At 39.1% G+C, this 24,724-nt stretch overlaps 1 protein-coding gene across 4 annotated transcripts in view; it reads left to right on the top strand.

Moving 5' to 3' along the window:
• LOC136244489 (uncharacterized) overlaps positions 1 to 24,407 on the top strand; it is a 30,467-nt gene extending 6,060 nt beyond the window's left edge. For 2 of the 4 annotated variants that reach the window (XM_066036080.1, XM_066036081.1), the window contains exons 3-4: positions 18,494 to 19,204; positions 23,498 to 24,407. In XM_066036080.1, coding sequence (XP_065892152.1) covers positions 18,494 to 19,204; positions 23,498 to 24,213 — 1,427 coding nt within the window. In that variant the 3' untranslated portion in view covers positions 24,214 to 24,407. The remainder of the gene's footprint in view (positions 1 to 18,493; positions 19,205 to 23,497) is intronic. The other 2 variants (XM_066036082.1, XM_066036083.1) reach the window with 1 other exon arrangement.
• The last annotated feature ends 317 nt before the right edge of the window (positions 24,408 to 24,724 follow it).

The following is a 24,724-nucleotide window of genomic DNA, read 5'->3' on the forward strand; positions in this document are numbered from 1 at the left end:
TTATAGATTGGACTGAAGAAGTTGTCTAAGATTGCTGAAGCTCAACCAGATGCTGCCTATTGTGCCTTCACACATGGACTTTCTAGTCGGTGGCTATTTCTTTGTTGTACTGTCCCTGGAATTTCCTCCTGTCTTCAGCCACTTGACAACATCATTCGCCAGGTTTTCATTCCTATGATCACTGGTCGCTCACCTCCATCTGACTCAATACGTAAGCTTTTCTGTCTTCCTGCTCGATGGGGTGGTCTTGGCTTACCAAAACCATCCTCTTTCTGTGACAGTGAGTTTACTGCTTCCCGTAACATCTGTGAGCCCCACTGCGATTTCATTTGTACTCCATCTCCTTCTTTTGCCGAGGTTTCTTCCTCCCAGAAATCTTTGATTCGCAAGTCAAAGGCTGAGAGATATTCTTCTCTGTCTTTGTCTTTGCGTGAGAATTTTGAGCCATAATTACAGTGTGCTGTTGACTTAGCTTCAGTTAAGGGGGCCTATAGTTGGTTAACTGCCCTTCTTCTGCAGGAGTACGGATTTGCCTTGCATAAATCTGCCTTTCAAGATGCTCTTGCCTTGTGTTACAGTTGGTCTCCTCTTAGGGCTCCTTCCCTTGGTTCCTCTCTTTCTGTAGAGCACGTGCTGTCATGTCCAAAGGGTTGACTACCTTCTTTGAGACACAATGATATCAGGGACCTTACTGCTTCTCTATTGAGTGAAGTTTGTTCTCAAGTCATTGTTGAACCTGAGCTGCAACCTGTCTCAAATCCAGATGAGTACTCCCTCTCTACTTCGAATACTCAAGATGGTGCTCATCTGGATGTTACGATGAATGGTTTTGGGGTGGTCAATCAGAGAAATGCTTTGTCAATGTCAGAGTTTTCAATCCTTATGCTGCTTCAAATAAGTGCTCATCACTGTCTGCTGCCTATAAAAAGCATGAGAATATCAAATGGCATGCTTATGGCCAGCCAACATATCCAAGAAGTTGAACACTCCTTATTCTCTCTCTCTTGGTTTTTTCCACTACTGGAGGTCTGGCTCATGAAGCCACTATCTTTTACAAACGTCTGACTTCTCTTTTGTCCAATAAGTGGGGGATAGTTACTTGGTTACTCTACACTGGCTCCATTGCTGTCTTTCCTTTTCTTTGCTGTGCTCTGCTATTGCCTGTATCCGTGGTGCTCAGTCATCATCCGGTCACTTTGACAGAACTCCACCTCCAATGGATCTGGTTAGGGTAGAGTCACGTTTAACTAACTGATTTACTGATTGAGCTTTAACTTTTGTTTATTGTACTTGTGTGTGTATATACAATTTTGTATTATTATTATTTTTTAAAATGGATTTACATAGTTACCATCACCATGCAACTCACTTAACTACTGTTTGAATGTATGTATGGTCAAATATCCAGCCACATACATTAATGGCTCATGCAGATTAACTGAAAGAGCCATTGCCTACTGTATGAAAGAGGATAAGGATGGGGTATTAAATGGCTCAGCTAGCTATGTTAGTCTCTCAGCACCTGACCCATATATGGTGCCCAGAAGACTAGCTATGATGCAGATGATAGTGAGTACATTGGCAGGATAACGTACTATACATATGCTATACTTCCAAGCTTTCCAAAGCCTTCCGATCAGTTTTACAGCATTATACAACTAGTGGGGGGCATGCTAATTAAAGATTTGTGTACTAAAATTTTCAAAATTCAGACCAAAATTTCAAATTTTGAAATTAATTTCTAAGGACTTGTACAAAATTTCTGAGCATGACTGACCTCTCGCTGCTTCGTGATGAATACAGGGACACTGCTTCGTGGTAAACGCAGTGAGCTACTGCTTCGTGATGAATACAATGACTACTCCTTTGTGGTGAACACAGTGTCTACTGACTGCTTCATGGAGAACATAGTGACTCACTATATGCATAAGCCTCACACAAGTCTGGTGAACAAACATGCCATAACAAAATATATACCACTTTTACACCTCACTTCAAAGGAAAGAGAAGGTGTATAAGTGGTATAATAGCACTGCTATCAGTGCTCAGGAATGCATTAACGAGAAATGGAAGTAGTAAATACAAGTTATTATCACCCCTAGTAGGATATAATTTGTATATACTACCTCCTATTCTCATTAATTCATTCCAGGCTTTCTCAGAAATCATCTGATTTCTTTGATGAAATTGTGTGATCTCCTCTGCTTTAATAATTTTTATAGTGATATTTCACAGGATCGAAAGTGGGTTTTAGTTTTGTAAAGTGAGCCAAAGCATAGATCATGGACTTGGGGAAGAAGATAGTTCGTTGTTTTACTGAATGAAGAAGTAAAGTAAGTACTTTAGTAGTGCACTTGAATTGTCTTTATATTGTTATTTTGACACCTGGCGCGATGTCACACACGCGTAGTGACTGGGCATGGTACTTATTGACTAGGCCATTATAGTGCTGTAAACATATTAACTGCTTTAGTTTATTGATGGCTAGTATAGTAAGTACATTGTAGTGCACTAAAGCTTCAACATTAGCTGTTCAGCTCGCATTTGGGTTTCCTGTGTTTAATTGCGTACCCACAATTGAAATGATCTGCATGCTTGTGTTGATACACTTATGTTGGACCTCTCAGCAGCGCCTTGTTGCTCTTACGACATTATCCACAATCGAAATTCACATGGTCCCATATAAATACACTTGCAAAGCATTCCTGCAGTTTCCCCACACTTGAAGGTGAGTCACCCAAGTGGAATATATTAGTTGTAATATGGACACTTGTGATTTGCCTGAAATATATGCACTCGCACTCGGGCACACACTCGTGTCCATGTTACAACTACTACATGTACCACTTTCACACCTTAGATCAAAGGAAAGCCAGTGCATATATATCACATATTGCACTGACTCAAAATGTTAACGAGATAATTATACGCATTGCTACCAATACGTATATCTTGTTACACACTGCCTTAATGAGATATACGCACTGCCACCATTACATACATCTTGTTAACACGAGACATTGCACACCTAATAGGAGTGCACACTATATCCAGATTTCTTTGATGTTATACTGTTATCCTCTTCTCTTATATAGGAAATCAAGCAAGCTGTGATTGTGGGATTGAATTTTGCCAAAAAAAACTGTGATTGTGGGATTCAATTTTGATACATCAACAGTAGCTTGTTTTTTTTTTACTTTTGTAATTGTAGTAATAAAGAAACATAATAAATACTAGTCTCTTAAAATTACTATTTTTAGCAAAAGTAAAATCAAACTACTGTTTGATCTATTAAAATTAAATCCCACAATCACAGCTTGTTTGGCAAAATTCAATCCCACAATCACAGCTTACTTGGTTCCCTATATAAGAGAAGGGCATAACAACTAAAGGTTTTGCCAATTAGGTAAGTCTGCATGCTAAAGTAGAACGTATTAATTATATCACAAGCACTTGTGCTTTGCCTGTATATACACACGTGCCCTTAGGCCACAAAACATTCATGCCCGTGGTATAACTATTACTGGAAAATATATATATATATCAAACGGTACGGTTGTACCATTTAAGTAGGGATCGTGGTGAATGTTTCGCGCGCCGCCAAATTTTCCGCCTTTAAAAATCATCCTAGAGATATCTTACGAGACGAAAGCCACCTTTACGGAATAGTACTAGTCCATATAATACATAAAACAGCATTAAATACAACAAAACACTTACAGGTGGCCGGATATAAAATTTTAAAAAATTGCCAAAATCTCCAAATTTAGTACAACTGCCTCACTGCCTCACTCACTGACCACATTCGCAAGCCTAGAGCCCAAACGAAGCAGCGCACGGTCACCATTTTACGCTACAACAACAAGCTCACCGGTGGGATGTGCCTTTGGGGTTCCGACGAGTGTACGCCCTGTGCGCCTTGTCTTTTCTTTTATCTTCAATCAGGCTGCTTGTCTTCTTCTTCATCCAACAAAACCATATTGAGGCGTTAATTTTCCATATCAACACTTTCTTTAAGCAGCATAATAGACGCCACAAAATTATTTAAGGTGCTTAGAATACGCTACTGTAGCTATGGAGGTACCAGTACTCCACGATAGGCCACAAGATCACGCCCATTCTTTATTCTACGTATATCGATCTATGGATCGAGACCACACCCCTTTTACGCTAGCTGTGTGCTTGTCCAAAAGGGCTCGGAAAAAGGGTGTGTTCATTGTGGTTTCGATCGATTATTAGACTAGAGTATCTTGAATCAGCCTACTAACTTGAAGGTGTGTGGTCAAAACCACGATGAACACACCCTTTTTCGAGCCCTTTTGGACAAGCACACAGCTTTTGCAAGCTGGCTCGAGATACTCTAATACAGCAGTCACCCTAATAGAACAGTCACACGTTTATAGCTAGCTGTATGCTTTAACAAAAAACTAAACAAACTAGTATATTAAAAATTTTGAATTTAAAAATGAAGTAGGGATCCAAGCGATAAAAAGTAGTGAAACAAGAGATGAACAATGGTAGTTATTACAGCATAGCTCAGTGGGAAATCCCTACTTTGGCATGGTATAACAATTATTTTGTGTTCATTGCCAAAGTAGGGATTTCCCACTGAACTATGCTGTAATAACTACCATTGTTCATCTCTTGTTTCACTACTTTTTATCGCTTGGATCCCTACTTCATTTTTAAATTCAAAATTTTTAATATACTAGTATACATAAGAATAGAGCCACTTTAATTATCAATTGCTGTTGGTACAAATCAGTTGTACAACAGCTACCATACAATAGCAATTATGATTCAGCCGTTACCGTGGCTGTATTTTCACTACAAAGCAGTAGAGCAGTAAATGTGTATCACCTATATACATTGTACACATTATACACATTGTAATATAACAGATTATGCACATAATAATTATAACAGATTATGCACATTATCACACGGTAGCCACGGTTGTATCATTTGAAGTAGGAATTCTGATGAAAATTTCGCTCGCCGCCCAAAATTCCACCTTTTAAAATCATCCTAGAGACATTTTACACGACGAAAATCACTTTTACGGAATAGTACTAGTCCATATAATATATAAAATATAACAAAACACTTACAGGTGGCCGGATATAGAATTTTAAAAAATCGCTAAAACTCAAATTTTAGACTCACTGCCTCACTTACTGCCTGCCTCACTAACCGCAGTCGCAAGGCTAGAGGCTAAATGAAGCAGCGCACAGCCACCATTTTACACCACAATAACAAACTCACCAGTGGGATGTGCCTTTTGGGGTTCTGACGAGTGTAGGCCCTCTGCGCCTTGTTTTCTCCTTTATCTTCAATCAGGCTGCTTGTTTTCTCTATATCCAACGAAATCATATGGAGGCATTAATTTTCTGTATCAATACTTTCTTTCAGCAACATATTTAGACGCCACAGAATTATTTCAGAGCTGGATTTCAGAAGCACTTCAGTCCTGGCGCTACCATAACAGATATATATACTAGCTAGATATCTGCAAGTTTGCAATCCCGTTTGCGATAGGTTCGCAGCCACACCCATCAATTAAAGATCTAGGTGGACTAATAGTGAAATAGTACAGAGACCATGCCTCTTAACAATCTAGCTATTTTCTTAACACTAAACAAGATCACCTCACTCCTTATTGGTCTAGCTAGCTGCTCACCCCTTGGCTGACTCGAGATATACTCTAATACAACAGTCACTCTAATACATGCAATCATGTATGATAGAACAGTTATAAGTTACATTGTTCTGATAGACATATTTGTATAAGAAAAAGAAGTATGCACAATGCAAAAACATTATTGCTCTAAAGGAGACAGATGCCCCTCAGCAACAGCAAGGTCGACAGCTGGAGGCACACAGGGACGCTTGGATCTAGAATGCAATCCACTGATACACATTATTGAAGAGCGCAACAAGGAGAACCTCAAACTACAGTGAAGCCTGCACAGAATATACTTCTCACTGAGCAAATGGGCAAGATGTTTAAAAGTGATGGTATCTGCCTTCCCATACCTACAGATGTGAGAAATACAAGTGGACTACATTGTAGCTAGCTATGCCACAACAAAAAACTAAAACTAGTATTCTTTTTAAAATGTTAATTTAAAAATGAAGTAGGTATTTATGCAACAAAAAGTTGTGAAACAAGAGATGAATGATGGTGTTACAGCATAGCTCAGTGGGAAAGTCCCTACTTTGGCATTGAACAAAATAATAATAGCTAATATGCCAAAGTAGGGACTTTCCCACTGAGCTATGCTGTAACACCATCAGTCATCTCTTATTTCACTGTTTCTTGTTGCATAGATCCCTACTTCATTTTTAAATTAAATACTAGTAATATAACAGATTATACACATTATAATATAACAGATTATGCACATGTAACCCCGCGGTCAACGTTGTAGAGAAGACAAACACAATAGAGGAGTTTAGCATAAGCGGAAATATTTTAATTGGTCTGTTAATTGCTGTTGCGCAACCACTGGATGCTGTGGTTAGCCATAAAAATGTACAGAAACCATTGGGAAACGGATGACCACGGACACTAAAACCTTTGTTATCCGGAAACAAAAGGAGATACACTAGTCTTGTAAACAGCTCCTGAAACTACATTGATTTCTACGCGTTTTGGTGGTTGTCTGCTCGTCATAGGTATGTGGTTAGCTAGTTACAAGCTTCTGAAGTTGAAAACGCCTGGCGAAAAAGTGTTCTGATTTCGAGGAAAGCAAGCAGATGCTTGTTTCTATGTTTTGATTGAAGAACAACACAAGAACAAGCATTAGGATCACCTGGATAGTGTTTACAAGCGCGCTAAACTTCATGTTTGCTTGTCGGCCCGTCTGGTCGATTGTAGCGTTCATAATCCATGGAATCAATGAAATTATCTATTACCAAGCTTTGCCAATCAGTTCTGAGTGGTTTTCCAGTAGAAACTCAGAAGTATCAGCCTTGGAAAGCGTTATATTGTAAAATCTTTAACTTTACGGCTCCATAACTCGATAACCTTTTATCCTATTAACAGCAGGCAACCACGAAACGAAAGGGAAATCAACGTAGTTCCTATCTATGTACAGAAAATTGGAACATACCGTATACTTTGTAAGCAACGGAGGTTTTATTGTCGGTTATCATCGTTTTCCCAATGGCTTCAACACATTTTTATGGGCATCCAGAGCATCCAGTGGTTGCGCAATATGCAATTAACGCTAATTGCATTCCTAGACGCTTATACTAAACTCCCCTATTGACAGATCAAATGGATACAAAATACTGTCTGCCATGCACAAAAACTACAAGATCACGTGACTCTACTTATGACGCGTGTGTACAATAATAATAATGTGTGCTTGAATGGGTTTATGTCACAATTCCCCCCTCTCACTAGGGCACATGTCCTCGTGCATTATACTTAGTCCGTGTTCTGGTGCCGTAGTGATGATCTGCAGGTTGAGCTTGAATCATAGTAGTAGGGGAATAGATGCGTTGGTGACGCTTCTGATGTGTGGATGGCCCAAGCCAGGACTGATCAGGTACCTCCTGTGGACATGGGGACACATGGTCCATGTTGACGAGAATCGGTTGTTCATCAGGTTTATCAACAGATCTCAGAAGCAGGCAGTTAGTGCGAATATCAATGATACGGTAAGGACCATGGTATGGCAGAGCCAGTTTTCTGTCTTTTCCTGTAGCCTCATGAGGTATGTATACCATAACTCTGTCACTAATCTTGTATGATGGGACTTTGGCCTTTTTATCATATTGAAATTTTTGTTTGGACTGGACTTTTTCAATAGATTTGCGTGCCATGTCCCATGCGGTTGAAAGACCTATCACCAATTCAGTGCGGTAATCTCCAACATCTAACATATGTAAAGGTGGTAAGGAATGTAGAGTTGACTCGGTAGGCAACCGAGCATCCCGGCCATACAACAGGTAGAATGGTGATTCACCAGTGGAATCATGGGGTTTGGTCCTATACGAAAACAACAAATGCTGCAGGTGTTTATCCCAAATTGCTTGGAGTGTTTGGCCAGCATTACTCTTAGTGTTCTATTGAAGTTCTCCACCAGACCATCAGTCTGGGGATGGTAGGCTGTTGTGTTAATCTTTTCATACCTGTTAAGTGACAGATATCCATAATAGGTCAGATAAGAGATTAGTTCCTCTGTCTGACAGAAGTTGATTGGGGACTCCATGGCGGCAGATGACATGATCAATTAATAGTTTGGCAATGGTTTCACTACTTTGATTCTACATGGGGAAAGCTTCCACCCATTTCGTGAGGTAGTCCATAATTACCAACACATAGCGATTTCCCTCACATGTTTGAGGCATCTCCATGATGTCAATACCAACACGTTCAAATGGTGCCCCGACTGGAAGTGGTTGCAGTGGAGCATGTGCCTTGTGGCAAGATCCACTATATGAAGCACAAGTAAGACAACTACGGCAATAATGGTAAATGTCTGTGTACATACCTTTCCACCAGTATTGTTTTACTAACTTACAGAACAGTCCTTGAGCCGCAAAGTGTCCTGAGAAGGCACCACTGTGTGCTTCTTCCATTAGTTGTGTTCTCATACCTGTAGGGACAACCACACGTAACCGGGATGACTGTAAATCAACAAAATAAAGGATATCATCTATTAGTACTAAATTAGAGGTTTGAGGTTGCTTTGTTGTAAGTGGTGATGGCATTCAGGCGTCTATAGTCTACACAGAAATGAAGCTGACCATTCTTCTTGACTATTACTACAGGACTGGACCTTGGGCTGGATGAATCGTCTATAACATTGTTCTGTAACATTTCATTAACTAGCTTAGACATTTCCTTACGTTGAGCAAAAGAGACACGTCGAGGAAGCTGATTGATGGGTGGATGGTTGTCTGTGTTGATAACATGGGAGATGCCATCTACTTCACCACATTCCTGTTCCTGCAGGGAGAATACATCATGATATGATAATATCAGTTGTGACAAATCATGTACCTGTGAATCAGCCAAAGTGCTATTAACCATTTGAATTAGTGAAGCCAATAATTCTTTCCTCTGTCCCTCTGGCAGGCAGTGTGGTGGGCAAATATCGCATTGATAGTTCCATCGGTACAATCATCAGTTGGCAAGTGGCAGGCCTCAATATGGCCAATATTGGTATTACTAGAAAACCCTTGACACCATGAAGACGAACTCTCGACAAATAGCCAGACACGGCCATTGTTGGGCTGCTGGACTAGTGCAGCTGATATGTTGATGGAATCGGCCTGAAGGAGCTGTTCATCTGGATTGAACATAAGCAAGGTATCAGATAGAGCATAACCCTGCACAATGCCTTTGACAACAATTCCTATGCATACAGGGATCCATACTGCTTTGAGCATGTGCACTGGTGCTTGCACTGGAGTCCATGGATCAGTGTTCAGTGGGAAGGTATGTGTTATCAAGCTGCTGTGTGGAGTCACGAGTTTCAAAGGAATGACAACATTGGTGCCTAGCAGACAGGATTCACACTGAGAAATGTCTACTGGTCGAATATACACAGGCACTGTGACCTTGGAATGGCACAGTTAATTTGACAGATGCACCCACTGGAATAGTTTGCTGACTACGGTCTCTTAAGATCACATCTGGTTGTTGTAGTTCACTAACTGGGATTTTGGCAGTTTGACCAATCTTCTGAAACACATTGTATGATATTATTGTAGCTGAAGAGCTGAATCTACCAGTCCACAAACTGGTATTCCCTCAATACTCACTGTGGCATAGAATACAGGGCCTAGCGCACCAGTAATGGCTGTGATATCCCCTGTGTGAGATGCATATGTCTGGGACATCTGTTGAAATTCTGCATCTGCTAAGTCTAGGCGTAATTGTGCACATTGATCTGCTACAGAATTCTGAGGCTTCGGTTGAGAAAGTGATTCAGTGACAGTAATAACACTATTGGTTGCTTTAATATGGCCAGTAGCCTCTGATGGTGGTATTGTAAGTGGACAGTCACGCTGACGATGGCCAACCTTGCCACATGAAAAACAAGTTCCCAGAAACTCAGTGTTCTGCAATGGCTTTGCTCCAGTGCTCTGTTTCTTTGAAGCATAGGTACTGCTAGGCTCAACATCTCTCCTAAAATTCGAGTATTGGTATTTCGGATGCTGCTTGTGCAAGTAGGCCAAATCCCTCTCTTGTTCTTCAGCTATGCGGGCTTGAAACAATGCATGTTCAAATGATTCAGCTGATGGGAGGACCCTCTCTTGCCACTTTAAATGAAGACCTTGTACAAACAAGTCACGCTTCAAAGTTGCTTTGGAGGCTGTATCCATTCCATGTCACACACCATAGCTTTTATCAAACAGGTGCTCAAAGGCTTGTGCATAATTATCGACTGACTCACACCATTGTTGCTTACGATGCATTAGCTGAGCTAAAGCTAACGCATCCCGGCGAACAGGGTGGAACCGCTCTCGCAGAGCTTCGATGGCTGCATCTGGCGACTTCTTGACATCTGCTGGCAATACTTCATATATCTGTTCAGCTTTCCCAGTCAAACGGAGTTCAAACTGCAACAGTTTCTCACGCGGGCTCCACTTTTGCAGCACTGTGTGATGATCTAGTTTACGAAGCCCCCTGTCATATGAATCACCATTGTCTTGTCCCTTATTACCAAACATCGGTAGTTGTGGCAGACCGGTTATCTGTGCTCCATCATTGGTGAGTTCATCTGCCTGCACAGTTAATGCGGATCTGTGTGATATAATACAAGTGCCTTCTGTAACAGTACTACCTGTGTCGCTGAGTGTCCCTTCCCGCAATACCGAAAGGCTTGGGTGCGTGTCGAGGCCTCGACCAACCATATACGTGGGAGACTTATGACTGACTCCTGTGTGTGCACGTGCATTCATAATACTATGATCACCGGATACTTCGGTGAGCTTTAATTTTAGAATGCCAATTAAATCTTCCTGGGTGTCACTCTCACGCTTATGAGCGCTCTCTATTTCTTCCTTGATCTGGCTGACACGCCTATCAAATTGTTCCTCATACATTAGCAACTCCTGTTTCACCTCAGAAGCGACCGTTTCTGCGGCCTGTCCGGCTGTGTGCTCTTCTACCAACATGTGTTCTAGTTCGGCACATCTCCATTCCAGGATGTTGTACTGTTTTCTTAACTCATCAAGCTGTGTAGCGACGGATGAATCTCTGGGTTCTCTTGTTCCTGCTCACGACATTCAAACTCGGCAACCTTACACCTCAACTTTCGGACTTCTCGTTCCAACTCTGCCTTGGTAGGCATCGGTAGGACCTCCAAATGTAACCCTGTGGTCGGCGGTGTAGAGAAGACAAACACAATTGACGGATTAAATGGATACAAAATACTGTCTGCCATGCACAAAAACTACGACATCACGTGACTCTACTTATGACGCATGTGTACAATAATAATAATGTGTGCGTGAACGGGTCCATGTCACACACATTATAATATAACAGATTATGCACAATATAATATAACAGATTATGCACATTATAATTGTGACAAAATTTATAGTTTATACATTAATAGCTATATACAAGTGTTATGAAGGAGAAATGTGGCTGGGTTTTGGTGATACTTTTGGCTAGAAAAGCTCAAACCTTTCTATTATTGTACTGTATGATATTGCCTAATACTGTAGATTGTAAAATTCTTAATTTTTCTTACACTTGTTTGTTAGCTTTTTACAATTTTGACACCACATTAAAGGAAAAACTGATGACAGACATATGAGGCTATAAAATTAACTGCATGCTTTTACCATACAGTGTATAGTATGGACAACAAAAGTTTTGGTGTGGCCCATGATAAAATATCACCCAAAATCTATCTCGATTTTCCCTCATCATGACATGACAGTTTTGGTTGGGTAAAAACAAGCCAAAAATTCCTTCAGTACCAGAAACGTTTTCGTCATATTGCTACATAATTTTTATAAAACTTTGTTCAATGGAATTTTCTACTGCCTGCCTAACTGATGTGTTCAGTCAAGCATAGCAGAAAAGTGACTACAGTTACAGTACTACTTTCACAAAAAAATGTTTCAAAAAGAAATTTGCAATATTGATAGCCACTATCCTTCCTTAGTGTAGCGACCATCAGTCAAGCACAGTATGGCTTTCATCTCCAGGGATACATTTCGTTACACAATGTTATTGCATCAACATATTGAAATACATATGTGACTGGGCCTGCAAAGATAGGGCATGTGGGCACATGATTTTTGCCTACTTCTTCAAACTTCCATCACTCATAACTTTTCATAACATCATGCTATTCCAATGCAAATTTTGGCTTTTAGGATGCATTTAACTGGCTTAATGCTGTAAGTTACAGAATGCAAACATTTTGTTCCAGTACTGAGATACGGCCCATAGTGGAAAGGGGTGTAGTTTGTGCCCACATGCCCTATTTTTGCAGGCCTGGTCACATATGTTCTCGAAATTCATTCAGTGAGCTATTCTCCGTTGTAGATGAGATGCTGCCTACCACGGAAACAGACTGCTTGTAGAATGGTATATATGTCCAAAACATATGTACAAAGTTGACTATGACGCTGCAACTTTACATGGTCCCCACTCTAGTTTAAAATTCTTATACTTGTAGTAACTACTAATAAGCAATTCTTTTTTTGTTACACATCCCTACATATGGAGAACACTGCATGAAGCTAGCCTAGAATTAATATGCTTACTATGTACTTCAACTGTAGATGATAATTTTTGTTTTGTTCTTATGTTGGGAATTACTAGTTGTATCCAGCCTTGTTGTTCATCTGGTTGGGCATAATGTCTCCACAGCAATCCATCATGGACAATTAACTGGTCCCACTGCTGCAGTAGTCGCTGATATGGGATGTTTTGTCCTTTTGCATATTGTGAGGAAGGTTGTTCATCGCATTCTTTAGCCACCAAATTTCTCCAACACAGTTATTTTCCCTCTGAGCCTGTTGCAATTCTTGTTTAGAATAGCCGTCAACTAAGTTTCCAGCGGTAATTACAGCTACTGGTTGTTCTGTAACATGGGACATTCTGCCACATTGTCTGCAGGGGTACCTAGATAAAGCGTCTGCATTACTATGTTTCCTCCCAGGATGGTGCACTATTCAAAACTGGTACTCCTGCAATTTCTCAAGCCACTGGGCTAATTGACCCTCCGGTTCCTTGAAATTTTGGAGCCAGGCCAGGGCACCGTCATCGGTGCGCATGCACTGTAAAGGCTCTTTCAAGTAAGTACTGATGGAAATGTTGTATGAATGTCACAACAGCTAAAAGTTCCTTACGTGTTACACAATAGTTGCGTTCTGACTTACTGATAACCTGCTTGCATAGCATACAACATGTTCGGTTCCAGTGTTATCTACTTGAGATAAAACTACCCCTATACCAGTATCACTGAAATCTCTGAACAATAAAGGACTGAGACCAGTCTGGTAAGGCTGAGATTAGTGATGATGTTAAACAATGCTTCAAGTGTTCAAAAGCCTTTTGGAATGCTGTGTCCAGGCAAATTTTGATTTCTTCTCAGTAAGTTGATGAAGGGAGTTTGCTCTCATGGCAAAGTCTCTAATAAAATGTCAGTAATAATTTTCTAGGTCCAAGAACTGCTGTACTTCAAGGGCAGAGGATGGAGTAGGCCACTGTGCGACCTTAGATGTTTTGTCTGGGTCTGGACCAATATCAGCAGATGATACTGTGTGTCCGAGGAATGTCACTTCCCGTTGTAAAAACTGACACTTCTTGGGTTGGAGCTTGAGCCCTGATTGCCTGAGTCTTTCAAATACTTGTTGAAGATTCTGTATGTGCTGTTCAAATGATCATCCAACAATAATGATATCATCAGTGTACACTAGATAGCTGGTCCACTGGAGCCCTGCAAGTACTGCATTCATCAGACATAGGAAGGTAGCTGGGGCATTGTAAAGACCAAAGGACATCACATTAATCTCAAACAATTCTTCTTGAGTGCAGAAAGCTGTCTTCTCACGATGAGCCTCAGCTACCTTCACCTGCCAGTATCCACTCTTGAGGTTGAGGGTGGAAAATCACACGAAGCCTGCAAGGATGTCTAGTGTATCATCCACCTTAGGAATAGGGTATGCGTCCTTCCTTTTTATCTCATTAACCTTCCGGTAGACTATACAAAATCTATTTGACCCATCTTTCTTCTTAACAAGCACCACTGGCAATGCCCATGGGCTCTGGGAGGGAGAAATTACTTTTTCTGCAACATGTCATTCAGTAGCTCTTGCACCTTCCATCTATGTGGTAGTGGAACTCTTCTTGCAGGTTGGCAAATTAGTTGAGCACTTCCAGTGTTAATGTGATGGCTTAGAACATCTGTTACACCAAGATCTTCTGCATGGCTGGCTAAGATGTCAGAATAATGAGCTAAAAGTGCCATAAAAGTATCTCGTTGATCTTGGCTAAGATCATCAGGTAAAGGTGTATGCAATGTAAGGTCAGGGCTAGTGGTGGACTGTTCTTGTGGAAATTCCTGCACAGCACTGATACTGACTTCATAAATGCTTTCAGCCATAGCCACTTTTGTTCCTTTGTGCAAGGTTGTTGGCACTAAACTGGTGTTTATTGTTCTATCTGGTATATATAAAGCCATTGTAAGGCATCACCGCCGCTCAAGCTACCAGTACAGAGGACAGCTTTCCCCCCTCAATTAACCATGTTCCACCAACTAAAGTAGTATGGGGGATACAAGCTAATATTTCTAACTCACTTGTGGCTGGAATTTTCAGTGTGTTTACTACTCTAACCTTGACTGGTGTGGCAAGGATTAGTTGCAAGTGGTAGCACACCGTGGTGTCCTACTAACATCTCTTTATTTGCCAAGTTCAAAACACATTTGTTTGACTCAAGGAAATTCACGCCTAGGATGGCATCAGCAGTGATCTGCTCAGTGATAACGAACTCTTGCTGGAATGACAAGCCTGCCATTGTGAAAGGAATGATAGCTGAACCATTTATTTTGATTGGGTTATCATCAACACTCACCAGGTTGTGAGCTACCTTAGCCTCCAGTTTATCATCAGCTGGTTTGACCTTATCCCTTGACACATAAGTGAAACTCCAGCTCCAGTATCTACTAAAAATGCCACAGGAGAATTTGACACATTCCCTGACAAATAATAACTGCCAACACTATTAATTGAGATTGTGGTACATGCACATTTGTGCTGCTTACAATCACCAGAATTTGCTGAACTGGGCTTGATCTCACTCAGCTGGGGCTGATTAGGATGTTGAGTTTGATCCGTAAAAATATTGCCTCTTTCATACTGGTTCACGTCGGTGATAGTGAGCTCCGTTTCAGCACCCCGTCCACTAGATTCAGTCCTGCTGCAGCCACCTCAAGTTTTCCTAAATGATCTGGAGCATTTCCATAATACTATCTTTACTGGCGTTCACTGATTGCTTCAGTTCCTGTTGGTTACTGACATCCAGGTGCCACAGGTTTCAAATGTTCAGCAAAAGAAACTCGAATTCCACAGTCTTAGCAACAGCTTCATCAATTGTCTTTGGGCGTTGCTGTTTAACATGGAAACTTATCTGTTGAGGGGATAACTGATCTAGATTTCGATCGAGCGCTAGCCATTCCCATGTTTCTGGCTGCCAATCTGGGTACACTTGGTCTGCCAACACTACCAAATCATCACCGAAATCTGCCCAACTTTCCTCATCATGTTTTTCCCTGCGTTCTAAATTATAGAGTTCTCTCTTACTACATGGTTCAAAATGATTTCTCAGAGCAAAAATGCTGGCCTTATATGATTCCCAGGGCTTGTGAGACAACCGATTGTATGCCATGTGAACTTTCCCTTTTAACACTACCCTTAGCCACAGTACCTTCTCACTGTTGTTCTAGCTGTTTACAGCAGCCACTCTCTCAAAGTGATCTATCCAGTCTTCAAATCTTTCATCTCTGCTGAACATTTCTGGGAGTGGGAATGGTCAGTGATCACGAGACAAGGCAGGCGTGACAGCTGCAGGTTCTTCCGTGGAAATTTCCATCAACATATCACTCAGAAATACCTACAGGAACACACACATGAAAACTACAGCACACAAATGCTACAGTGTTGTGACCTTATCAGGTACCGTTATCAAACAGTCCCCACGGTACAGCAGCTTCAGCGTTTGGGGTTATTATGAAACAGCTTTCAATAGCCCTGCTATCTTGGTCCAGGTTCGCCACTATACTCTATCCTGCTGATTACGCCAGTGTTACAAACTTAATACTTGTCACTCTCACAGCTTACAATAATAACTGACTCTGCCATACATGTGCTTCCATTACAAATCTTGTGCCCTATATATATACACCTCTCAGCAGTGTTAATAACTACAATAACTACCTACTTAACTATATACAACAATATCTGTTACAACCATAAACACAAACGTGTGCTCCAATCGAGCTGAACTTTGGCCCAGTTAAAGGGGATTATTAAGGCAAATCTCAGTGCCAATTGTGATGGAAATTTAAACAAGATTCATGGAGTTTCAACCAATTATTTGCATAAAATAAGATCAAATGTAGGAATCAGTTGAAAATTGGTTTGTAGTTAGATTAATAATTGTTGGAGTGCCTTTATGTGGTTTGAAAAACTGATATTATGACCACAAAGAAACAGTGCAAAATCCAACAGTCTGTAATAATCACGCAATGCATCTTGTTAATAAACGAACATTTAGTTGTCGCACCTAGGCAAATCGCTTATAAGGAATCAGCTGAAAATCAGTGTATAAACAGATGTGTAGTGCATTAACCATCATAGAATTACCTTTCAGCAGTTTAGAAGAATTTACAATAAAAAACACTGAGTTATACTGCAAAAACCAACTATGTGTAACAAATACTCAATTGAGGTATACTACTCTAACACTGCATTAGAATATGCTGCGTGTAGCAAGTCGTCGTGTAGAGAGTTCAGCTACAATCAGATGTCCGTGTAGAGAGTTCAGCTACAAACAAATCATCTATAAATAAACAAGTCATCTTGTAGAGATGTCAGCTACAATAAAGTCACCATAATATTATAGCCACAAGCAAGTAACCCTGTAGCTACATTACAATTCACCCTGTAGAGAGTTGTTAAAAATAATATGTATATGCATACAAAAAATACACACATAGTCAAATTCAAATAAGATCTTTATCTTCTTCCTGTAGTGAAGAAAAAGACAAGTAAAAAGGAAGCTTCCAAGTTCAAAGCTGGCCTTCTGGCAAAATTTGATGTATACAACTACAAAAAGAAGTGATATCTAAACCAAAATAGCCAAGATGGGGAAAAAAGTGGCTCCCCCCCCACAAAACAATAAATCCAGGGTAAAAAAGATGTTAAATCAAAAGTGGTGGCTGCAATGACATTAATGCCTATAATGTTAAAACATCATTGCAGCCATTTCTTGGCCACCACCTTTGATTTCACATCTTTGTTTCACTCTGATGTTTTGGGTTGCACCCTTTCTTCATAGCTTGACTGTTTTAGATATGCATCTGTTAGAATCTTGCAGAATAGGTTTTCTGGGAATGCAAGTTTACTACCACCAAAATGACTGATCTGTGCATGTACTTTTATATATTTCTTATATGCAGTAGAATCAAAGAATAAAAAGTAGTGAAACAAGGGAACAACAAAAAGTAGTGTTTGCATAAACCTACAGATATACTAATGGACATTTAATCCCTGATTCAGTCTATAAACCATAACTGGATTAAATGTCCATTAGTATTTCTGCAGGTATAGGCACCTCTCTGGTATCACTGCAGCAATAAGCTCTGTAGCTACCAGCACAGCCACAAGGAAGCCATACCATGCTACTGCAAATCAACACCCTGTGTTGTCAGCGAAAAGAACTGGGACACAAAGGAGGACAAACCGTGATGTGTTGTTCTTACTGCGCTTAGCAAAAAAGTGCATTTCGAGAAAATTGTTGAGTCATGCTTGGCTGAAGGCATTTAGTCAGTTAATTTAAAAAATCAGTAAAATAGAAAATTTTAAAAATTCCATAGAAACTTGTTGGGATGGTTTAGAGTTGCTCTGAAGGTACTTTTGGGCTTGGTTACCCTGATATACAGTACTACCGTACTGTATGATTTGAATTAAAACTAAATATATAGAAAATACGTGCAGATTAAATGTTTTTGTCCATTTAACATGATACAATAATTTTCATGATTTTAAAAACTCACATTAATATGACCTCTGTATGAACATCTTGAGTACCTCTAGCACACAAGAATGGTGCATTAAATTAGCTTATCTTCAATTTTAAACTATTTAAAAATTGCAATTGGCATTTTAATGATAAGGTTTTGTTGACCCATTCCCACATTATACCTCATTGCAGACAACATACTATTACTGTGTATATAATATATGCACTTTATTATGCAGTATCTGTATGGCATATTCATAGAATATTCTCACTTAGAAACCACACCATATGTAAATGGAAACAGTATCAGTATCACTCCCCATGATAATCGTTTAGAATTTAAGCAAGCAGAAGATGTTACACGTAATTGTAAATCACTTGGTCAGAGGAAAAAAGTATTTATTTACTATATTTCAATGGCGAATTCTTTCAATGAAAGATATAATGAAATGTTAAAAATACGTGTGCGTAATTTTGCACATCATTTGATAACTTATGGATTTGATGTTAAAGTTGATTTATTTGCTGATATTTCACCTGGATTTGACTTGATACATTGGACTGAATATGAATTGTCACAAGCTGATTGGATAATATATGTTTGTTCAAGATCATCCTATGATATGTTTTCTCTCTTAAATGGTACTAATGGTATGCATTTTGATGAAGATATACAGAGAAAAATGGTATTAAGTCAAAAAATATTATATAATTGTCTCTCTAATAACAATTCCATGAATGTCGCTCCTGTTATATTGCTAGTAGAGGATAACAATATTGATTATGTTCCCCCTTCATTACAAGACAAGAATAATATTTTGCATATTTATGAGGATGCTCCATTTGACTATACTAATTTATCGGGCCATTTTGAAAGACTTGTTTGCAGAATGGCTGGGATTAACAGACAGACAATTAACATGTCAAGACAAATACGTGGATTTGTTGAATTACCTTCTATAATGCATCAAAGTAAGTTATTGAATTTGTTGCAAACACACTACGCACAAATATGCAGCCTATGAATTTTGCAGTCATTGTTGCATGTTATTGTCTGCATGTGTGTCTGTGCCTATAGTAGCAAAACCTCTTTTGAAGGATGTTGTATTTTCTTACATGTTGTTTTGAATGTTTAATTTAACACTTTTGGACTATTAAGGTACTTCTGAAACATGATGGTAATGCTATAATTTTGGCAGTGTCATGTTAATACATTGTGAAGAAATAGTCATTGACCTTATGTAATAGTTGTAACATGAGTGCAAAGCATTTACCCAATATGTATCTGACAGGGATTTTTCTAGGGGGAGGCAAAGGGGGCATTTTTCCCCTCCTGAAAATGATTCCCCCCCCCCCGAACTCTGCCTCAATCAGCCTGAGTAAACAGGTGATTTAGCCTAACTTAAGTTCTGCCCCCCCCTCAATTTCTGAAAAACTCGGATTGCCCCCCCCTGAATTTATTTTCTAGAAAAATCCCTGCTGTATGGTACTGTTAAAATGCAATGTCATCTTGCGAGAGTGCTAGTGATTAAAAAACTTGCTAATTAAAGGATGTGGCACCTGTTTTCACTTGTGAGTGTTCATCCCATTTACGACGTTGCATTTGAGCAGTATGTACCGTATGCCCATAGGGCTGCAGGAATACATATCAGGAAAATCACAAGTGCCATTGTTATAGCTAATATTTCTGTTTCAGGCTAATAGCTTGCACTGGCTGAGTAATCACCTACGCAAATACGAATGTAACCGCTGGATTTGTTTTATATGCATGCATAAAGATTTGATAATGGTTAGGCAGCATGTGACGTTGTAGCTACATTTTGTTATAATGAACGGTAGAGTCCTCATTGTACTGAAGGCCTAAAGGAGTAGGCAGGCTTCGTTACAGAGTAGTTAACATGTGATATCTGTAATGTGGGTGTGGTCCATATCAAAATGCTTGTGAATCCACTATGAGACTAGTTATCACCTTTAACCTAACTCGTAGAATGGCAAGGGTGTCCATTCTGAAATGCCTTCATGTGAGTGTTCTTGTGTAGCATGACTCCAATTTGTGATAGATAATACAATAATTTATTTTCGTAATCAATTTCAGTTTGCACCTTTATCAAACAAACAGGGCACTGATGGTATTACCACTATACTTCCTCCACATCAAGGCTATGATGAAAGTGGCTTACCGTTTTGTAGTGCAACCACTTACATCATTTATTTCAATGTAAATTATACATTATACATCATACAGATCAGTTTACACCTTCATCATACATTATACATCCCAATGTACACCAGTGTACATTTAGTTGTATCTCTGTGAAGATGATAGCTACGTGGCAAATGTATCTTCTGGAGTTCCTTTGATCTGAAGTGTGAAAGTGTTACATCTGCTTATAAAAATTGAAGTCAAATCACTCTATCAAAACAGTCTTAACAATTCGGAGTTTGTACTTTCTGTTGAGTGTTTCAGATGTTCTGAATGATTTTTAATGCTTAAAGGGGTCAGTGACAAAAGTAGACTAGTGCTATTTGAAAATTTTGGGAGACTGTATATTGGGCATTAAATAGACATTATTGAACAAAATAATAATTTGGGACGTATTGAAAAATTAATTTGAAGCTTCCCAATTCTGTTGTATACATGTTCACATGCCCATTTAAAACAAGTCATTCTTTTAAATGAAACTGGTACTTCTAAAAACCAGCTCTTCATGAATTAAATGAGTAGCTACAAAAAAAAAATTGGAATTTTCAACTAGAGTAGGGACCATAACACATCAATAAAAAAGTACTGAATAAATCACAGTAAAACAATAAGAAGTGTTATATCCCCACTGTGCTCAATATACCATAATGGAAATGCACAGTAGGGATATAACACTTCTTATTGTTTACTGTGATTTAATATCATGCACTATATACTCCAGCTTGTTTCATTACTTTTTATTGATGTGCTATGGTCCCTACTCTAGTTGAAAATTCCAATTTTTGTGTACTTGTTTGTTAACTTTTTCTGTAAATAATTATTATGACTGGTGAACTCATGCATACCGCATCTGAAATGGTGCCACGTGCCCCAGCCATATCAATTATCATCTGAAAAGTGAAGTATCCGTTGTCAGGTATGTTCAACCCGTTACACAGCATTTCGAATCAAGGACTGTTCAAAAAGCACCTCTGCAATCCATGCATACCAAAAGAAATGGTGCCGTGCGTCCCAGTTATATCAATTATCGTCTGAAAAGTGAAGTATCCATTATGCTTCATTGTTGGATATGTTCAACCTGTTACACAGCAGTACAAATCAAGAACTGTTTGAAAAGCACCTCTGCATCAAAGTAGCAAAATACGGACGATTTCCGTTACGAAGGGAAGCCATCACGTGCTACCGCCATATCAACACTTTTTGCTATCAGCAAAGATGAATGGGACACAAAGGAAGACACTGGTACATTCATGAAGAATGCATTGTACATACTGCGGTATACCATCGGGCCGAAGCAACGTCGAACTGTGAAAAAATCAAGCCTATAGCCTTAGCTGTTGTGAGTTATACTTGTCTGAAGGCATCAGTCAGTCAGTCAACTACAGTAATTACTTACTCAGTCAGTAAAAATTCTGTTAAATAATTTTTTTTAAATTCTGTAGCAAACTTTTGAAGGCGTTTTGGGTTGATCTGAAATCTTGTTTGGGCTTAGTTTTATCTAACCAATAATCCATGAAGAATGCATTGTACATACTGCGGTATACCATCAGGCCGAAGCAACGTCGAACAGTGAAAAAGTCAAGCCCGTAGCCTTAGCCATTGTGAGTTATACTTGTCTGAAGGCATCATTCAGTCAGTCAGCTACAGTAATTACTTACTCAGTCAGTAGAAAATTTCGTTAAATAATTTTTTTAAATTCCATAGCAAACTTTTGAAGGTGTTTCGGGTTGATCTAAATGCTTGTTTGGGCTTAGTTTTACCTAACCAATACTGCCTCATCATTGTCTGGGAAACTTAAGGCTGGTTTTTAGACGATGTTATTTTGTGGGCCACGCCCACTCTTTTATGGTCCCTACTATACAGTACTATCATACTGTATGGTAGTAGCGATATATACAGGGCATGCATAATATTATCTATGTGAGAAGGACTCATGTCTATATACTGGGTGCTTTAAGTAATTGGTACCTAAATATAGAAAATATTGATACAGAAATTAATGCCTTGATATGGTTTCATTAAATACAAAAAATGACCACCAACATGATTGAAGATAAAAGGAAAGGGCGTAGAGGATGAACACTCGTTGGAACAAAAGGCGCATGCCACTGGGGAGTTTGTGATTGTGGCATAATATCACTGATCATGTGATGCATCATTTAGCCTCTAGCTTTGTGACTGTGGTCAGAGTTTGTTGTTGTGGCATTATATCATTGATCGTATTCTGTGTCGTTTAGCCTCCAGCTTTGTGACTGTGGTCAGGCAGTAAGGCAGGCAGGCAGGCAAGCAGGCAGACTAAAACTCGACTTTTTAAAAAAAATTGTATTAATTTTGTTCTTCTGTAAGGGTTTTATTGTTTTTAATCTGGCATTAGTAATGCCAATACTGTTATTCAAAAACAAGTTTTAATGGTGTGTTATGGCTAACTATTACTTACGTATGTAAGCGCTGGGTTTTTCAGAACTGGTCATAAGATCAATCACTTGTTTCTTGATACTTAGCTGTGCTCTTGTGCACCATGTGGGTATGCTTCACTTTAACATTGCCACCTAGACAATATTTATTTAACCCATAAAGTTAGTCCTCTATGTCCAGCAATAAACTAGCCATTAATGTAATCTGTTACTTACATGGTGTAATGAAGAATAAAATGCTGCAGTTGAAATGAGTATATCACAATAGCACTTAATAAAAAATAGCTGTGTATCATGAGCATGCATGGTGGTGCATAAACATGATATGTGACCGGATTTGCAAAAAGGTACCTTTTCCACACATTTGACATACCAGCACACACAATGATGTAACACTTGACTCCTTATACCAATTAACTTGCTCTTAGTATCAAAATGTAGCCAGATACTGTGGCTACATTCATTGAAAATTTCAAGCAATTATATGCCATGATCAAAAAGCTATGAAGCTTTAAAGTCCAAAAAATGGGTCAAATTTTGTGTGTGAAAAAGGTACCTTTTCGCAAATCCGGTCACATATATTAATTTACTTTGGTAGTTAAGGATCCTTTGATTTGCCCATGTGTCATGTACTTTTACACTATGCAGATAATTCTGTTAATGGATCACAAAGAAATGTAGCTGTTAATCTATCTTATGAATCTCAGCACACAGAAGGTTTTAGGACTCAATTTTCTCCTCAACATCACTACCATAATGGAAGTCATGAACCACGATCTATTGTACCTTCTGTAAATGCTCCAGTGCAACATCAAGAGAAAGCAGTTGTTCATCAAGGTTATTTATCCACAACACAATTGACGCAAGGTCTATCTGAAGTACAGCCTCAGCTGGGAACTTATCAAAATTGCAGTAGTGGTTATATGAGTAATGGTCAGCTAGGTGTGTCTCAGTCGCTGCAGTATCATAACAGTCAGCATGTGCCATCTCTTGGTCCTTTTACAATGAACTATTCAACTAGTAGTAGTGTTAGAAATGGGTTAGAAAGTAAGCAAACCAAAATTGATAGTCTTTTAGATTATAAAATACCACCTAATAGTCCCATATTGTGGGAGTTATCCCTCGAAGTAAGGGAATGGAAATTTCTTGCTAGGTATTTAGATTTGGAGGAAAATATAATTGAAGAAATAGATCAGTACACTGTACCTAATAAAATGAGAGACAAAGCATTGCGAGTATTTAAAGAGTGGATCAACAGTGCCCCTTATCCAACCTGGAGGGCATTGGGAGATGCTTTGTTCGAAGCTGAGTATGCATTATTATATGAAAAGTTATTGGAATTAGTAAGGGCTCATGCAATTTAAATTGTCTTTCTCTTTAAGCAACATGTATGTTTACATCTATTGTGAAGTTAACGCACAGTGCACAAAGGTATTGCTGTGTGTATGTGTGTGATTATTTTTGCCTATATGAAACTGTTTTTGTACATTTGGCTAATACAATATTGTACTCACTGAATTTTTATTTTTTGAATGTAATAATCATGCATTAAACTTAATCACATATCAGGGGAGTTGTTTTTTGAAAAGTGTTACACTAATGGCAGCAGAGATCTGGGACACAGCCCACAGCTGCCAAGAGACCTAATGGTTCAAAGCTCAACAGATTATAATAATTTCGTAGGTGAATTAGTACATTAAATTAATTAGTTAATCAGATATATGATGAAAACAGCTATAGCTATAGTGCATGCTTGCATGTGGCTGTACATATACAGACATGAACTCACTGACATAAATGAAAAACCAATAAAAGCAATTAAGTAGGGACCCGCCGATTATGCTCATAATTTTACCTATTATGCTATGCTGCACT

Source organism: Dysidea avara, chromosome 14 (genome assembly GCF_963678975.1).
Source record: "Dysidea avara chromosome 14, odDysAvar1.4, whole genome shotgun sequence".
In the NCBI taxonomy this organism is placed as follows: domain Eukaryota; kingdom Metazoa; phylum Porifera; class Demospongiae; order Dictyoceratida; family Dysideidae; genus Dysidea; species Dysidea avara.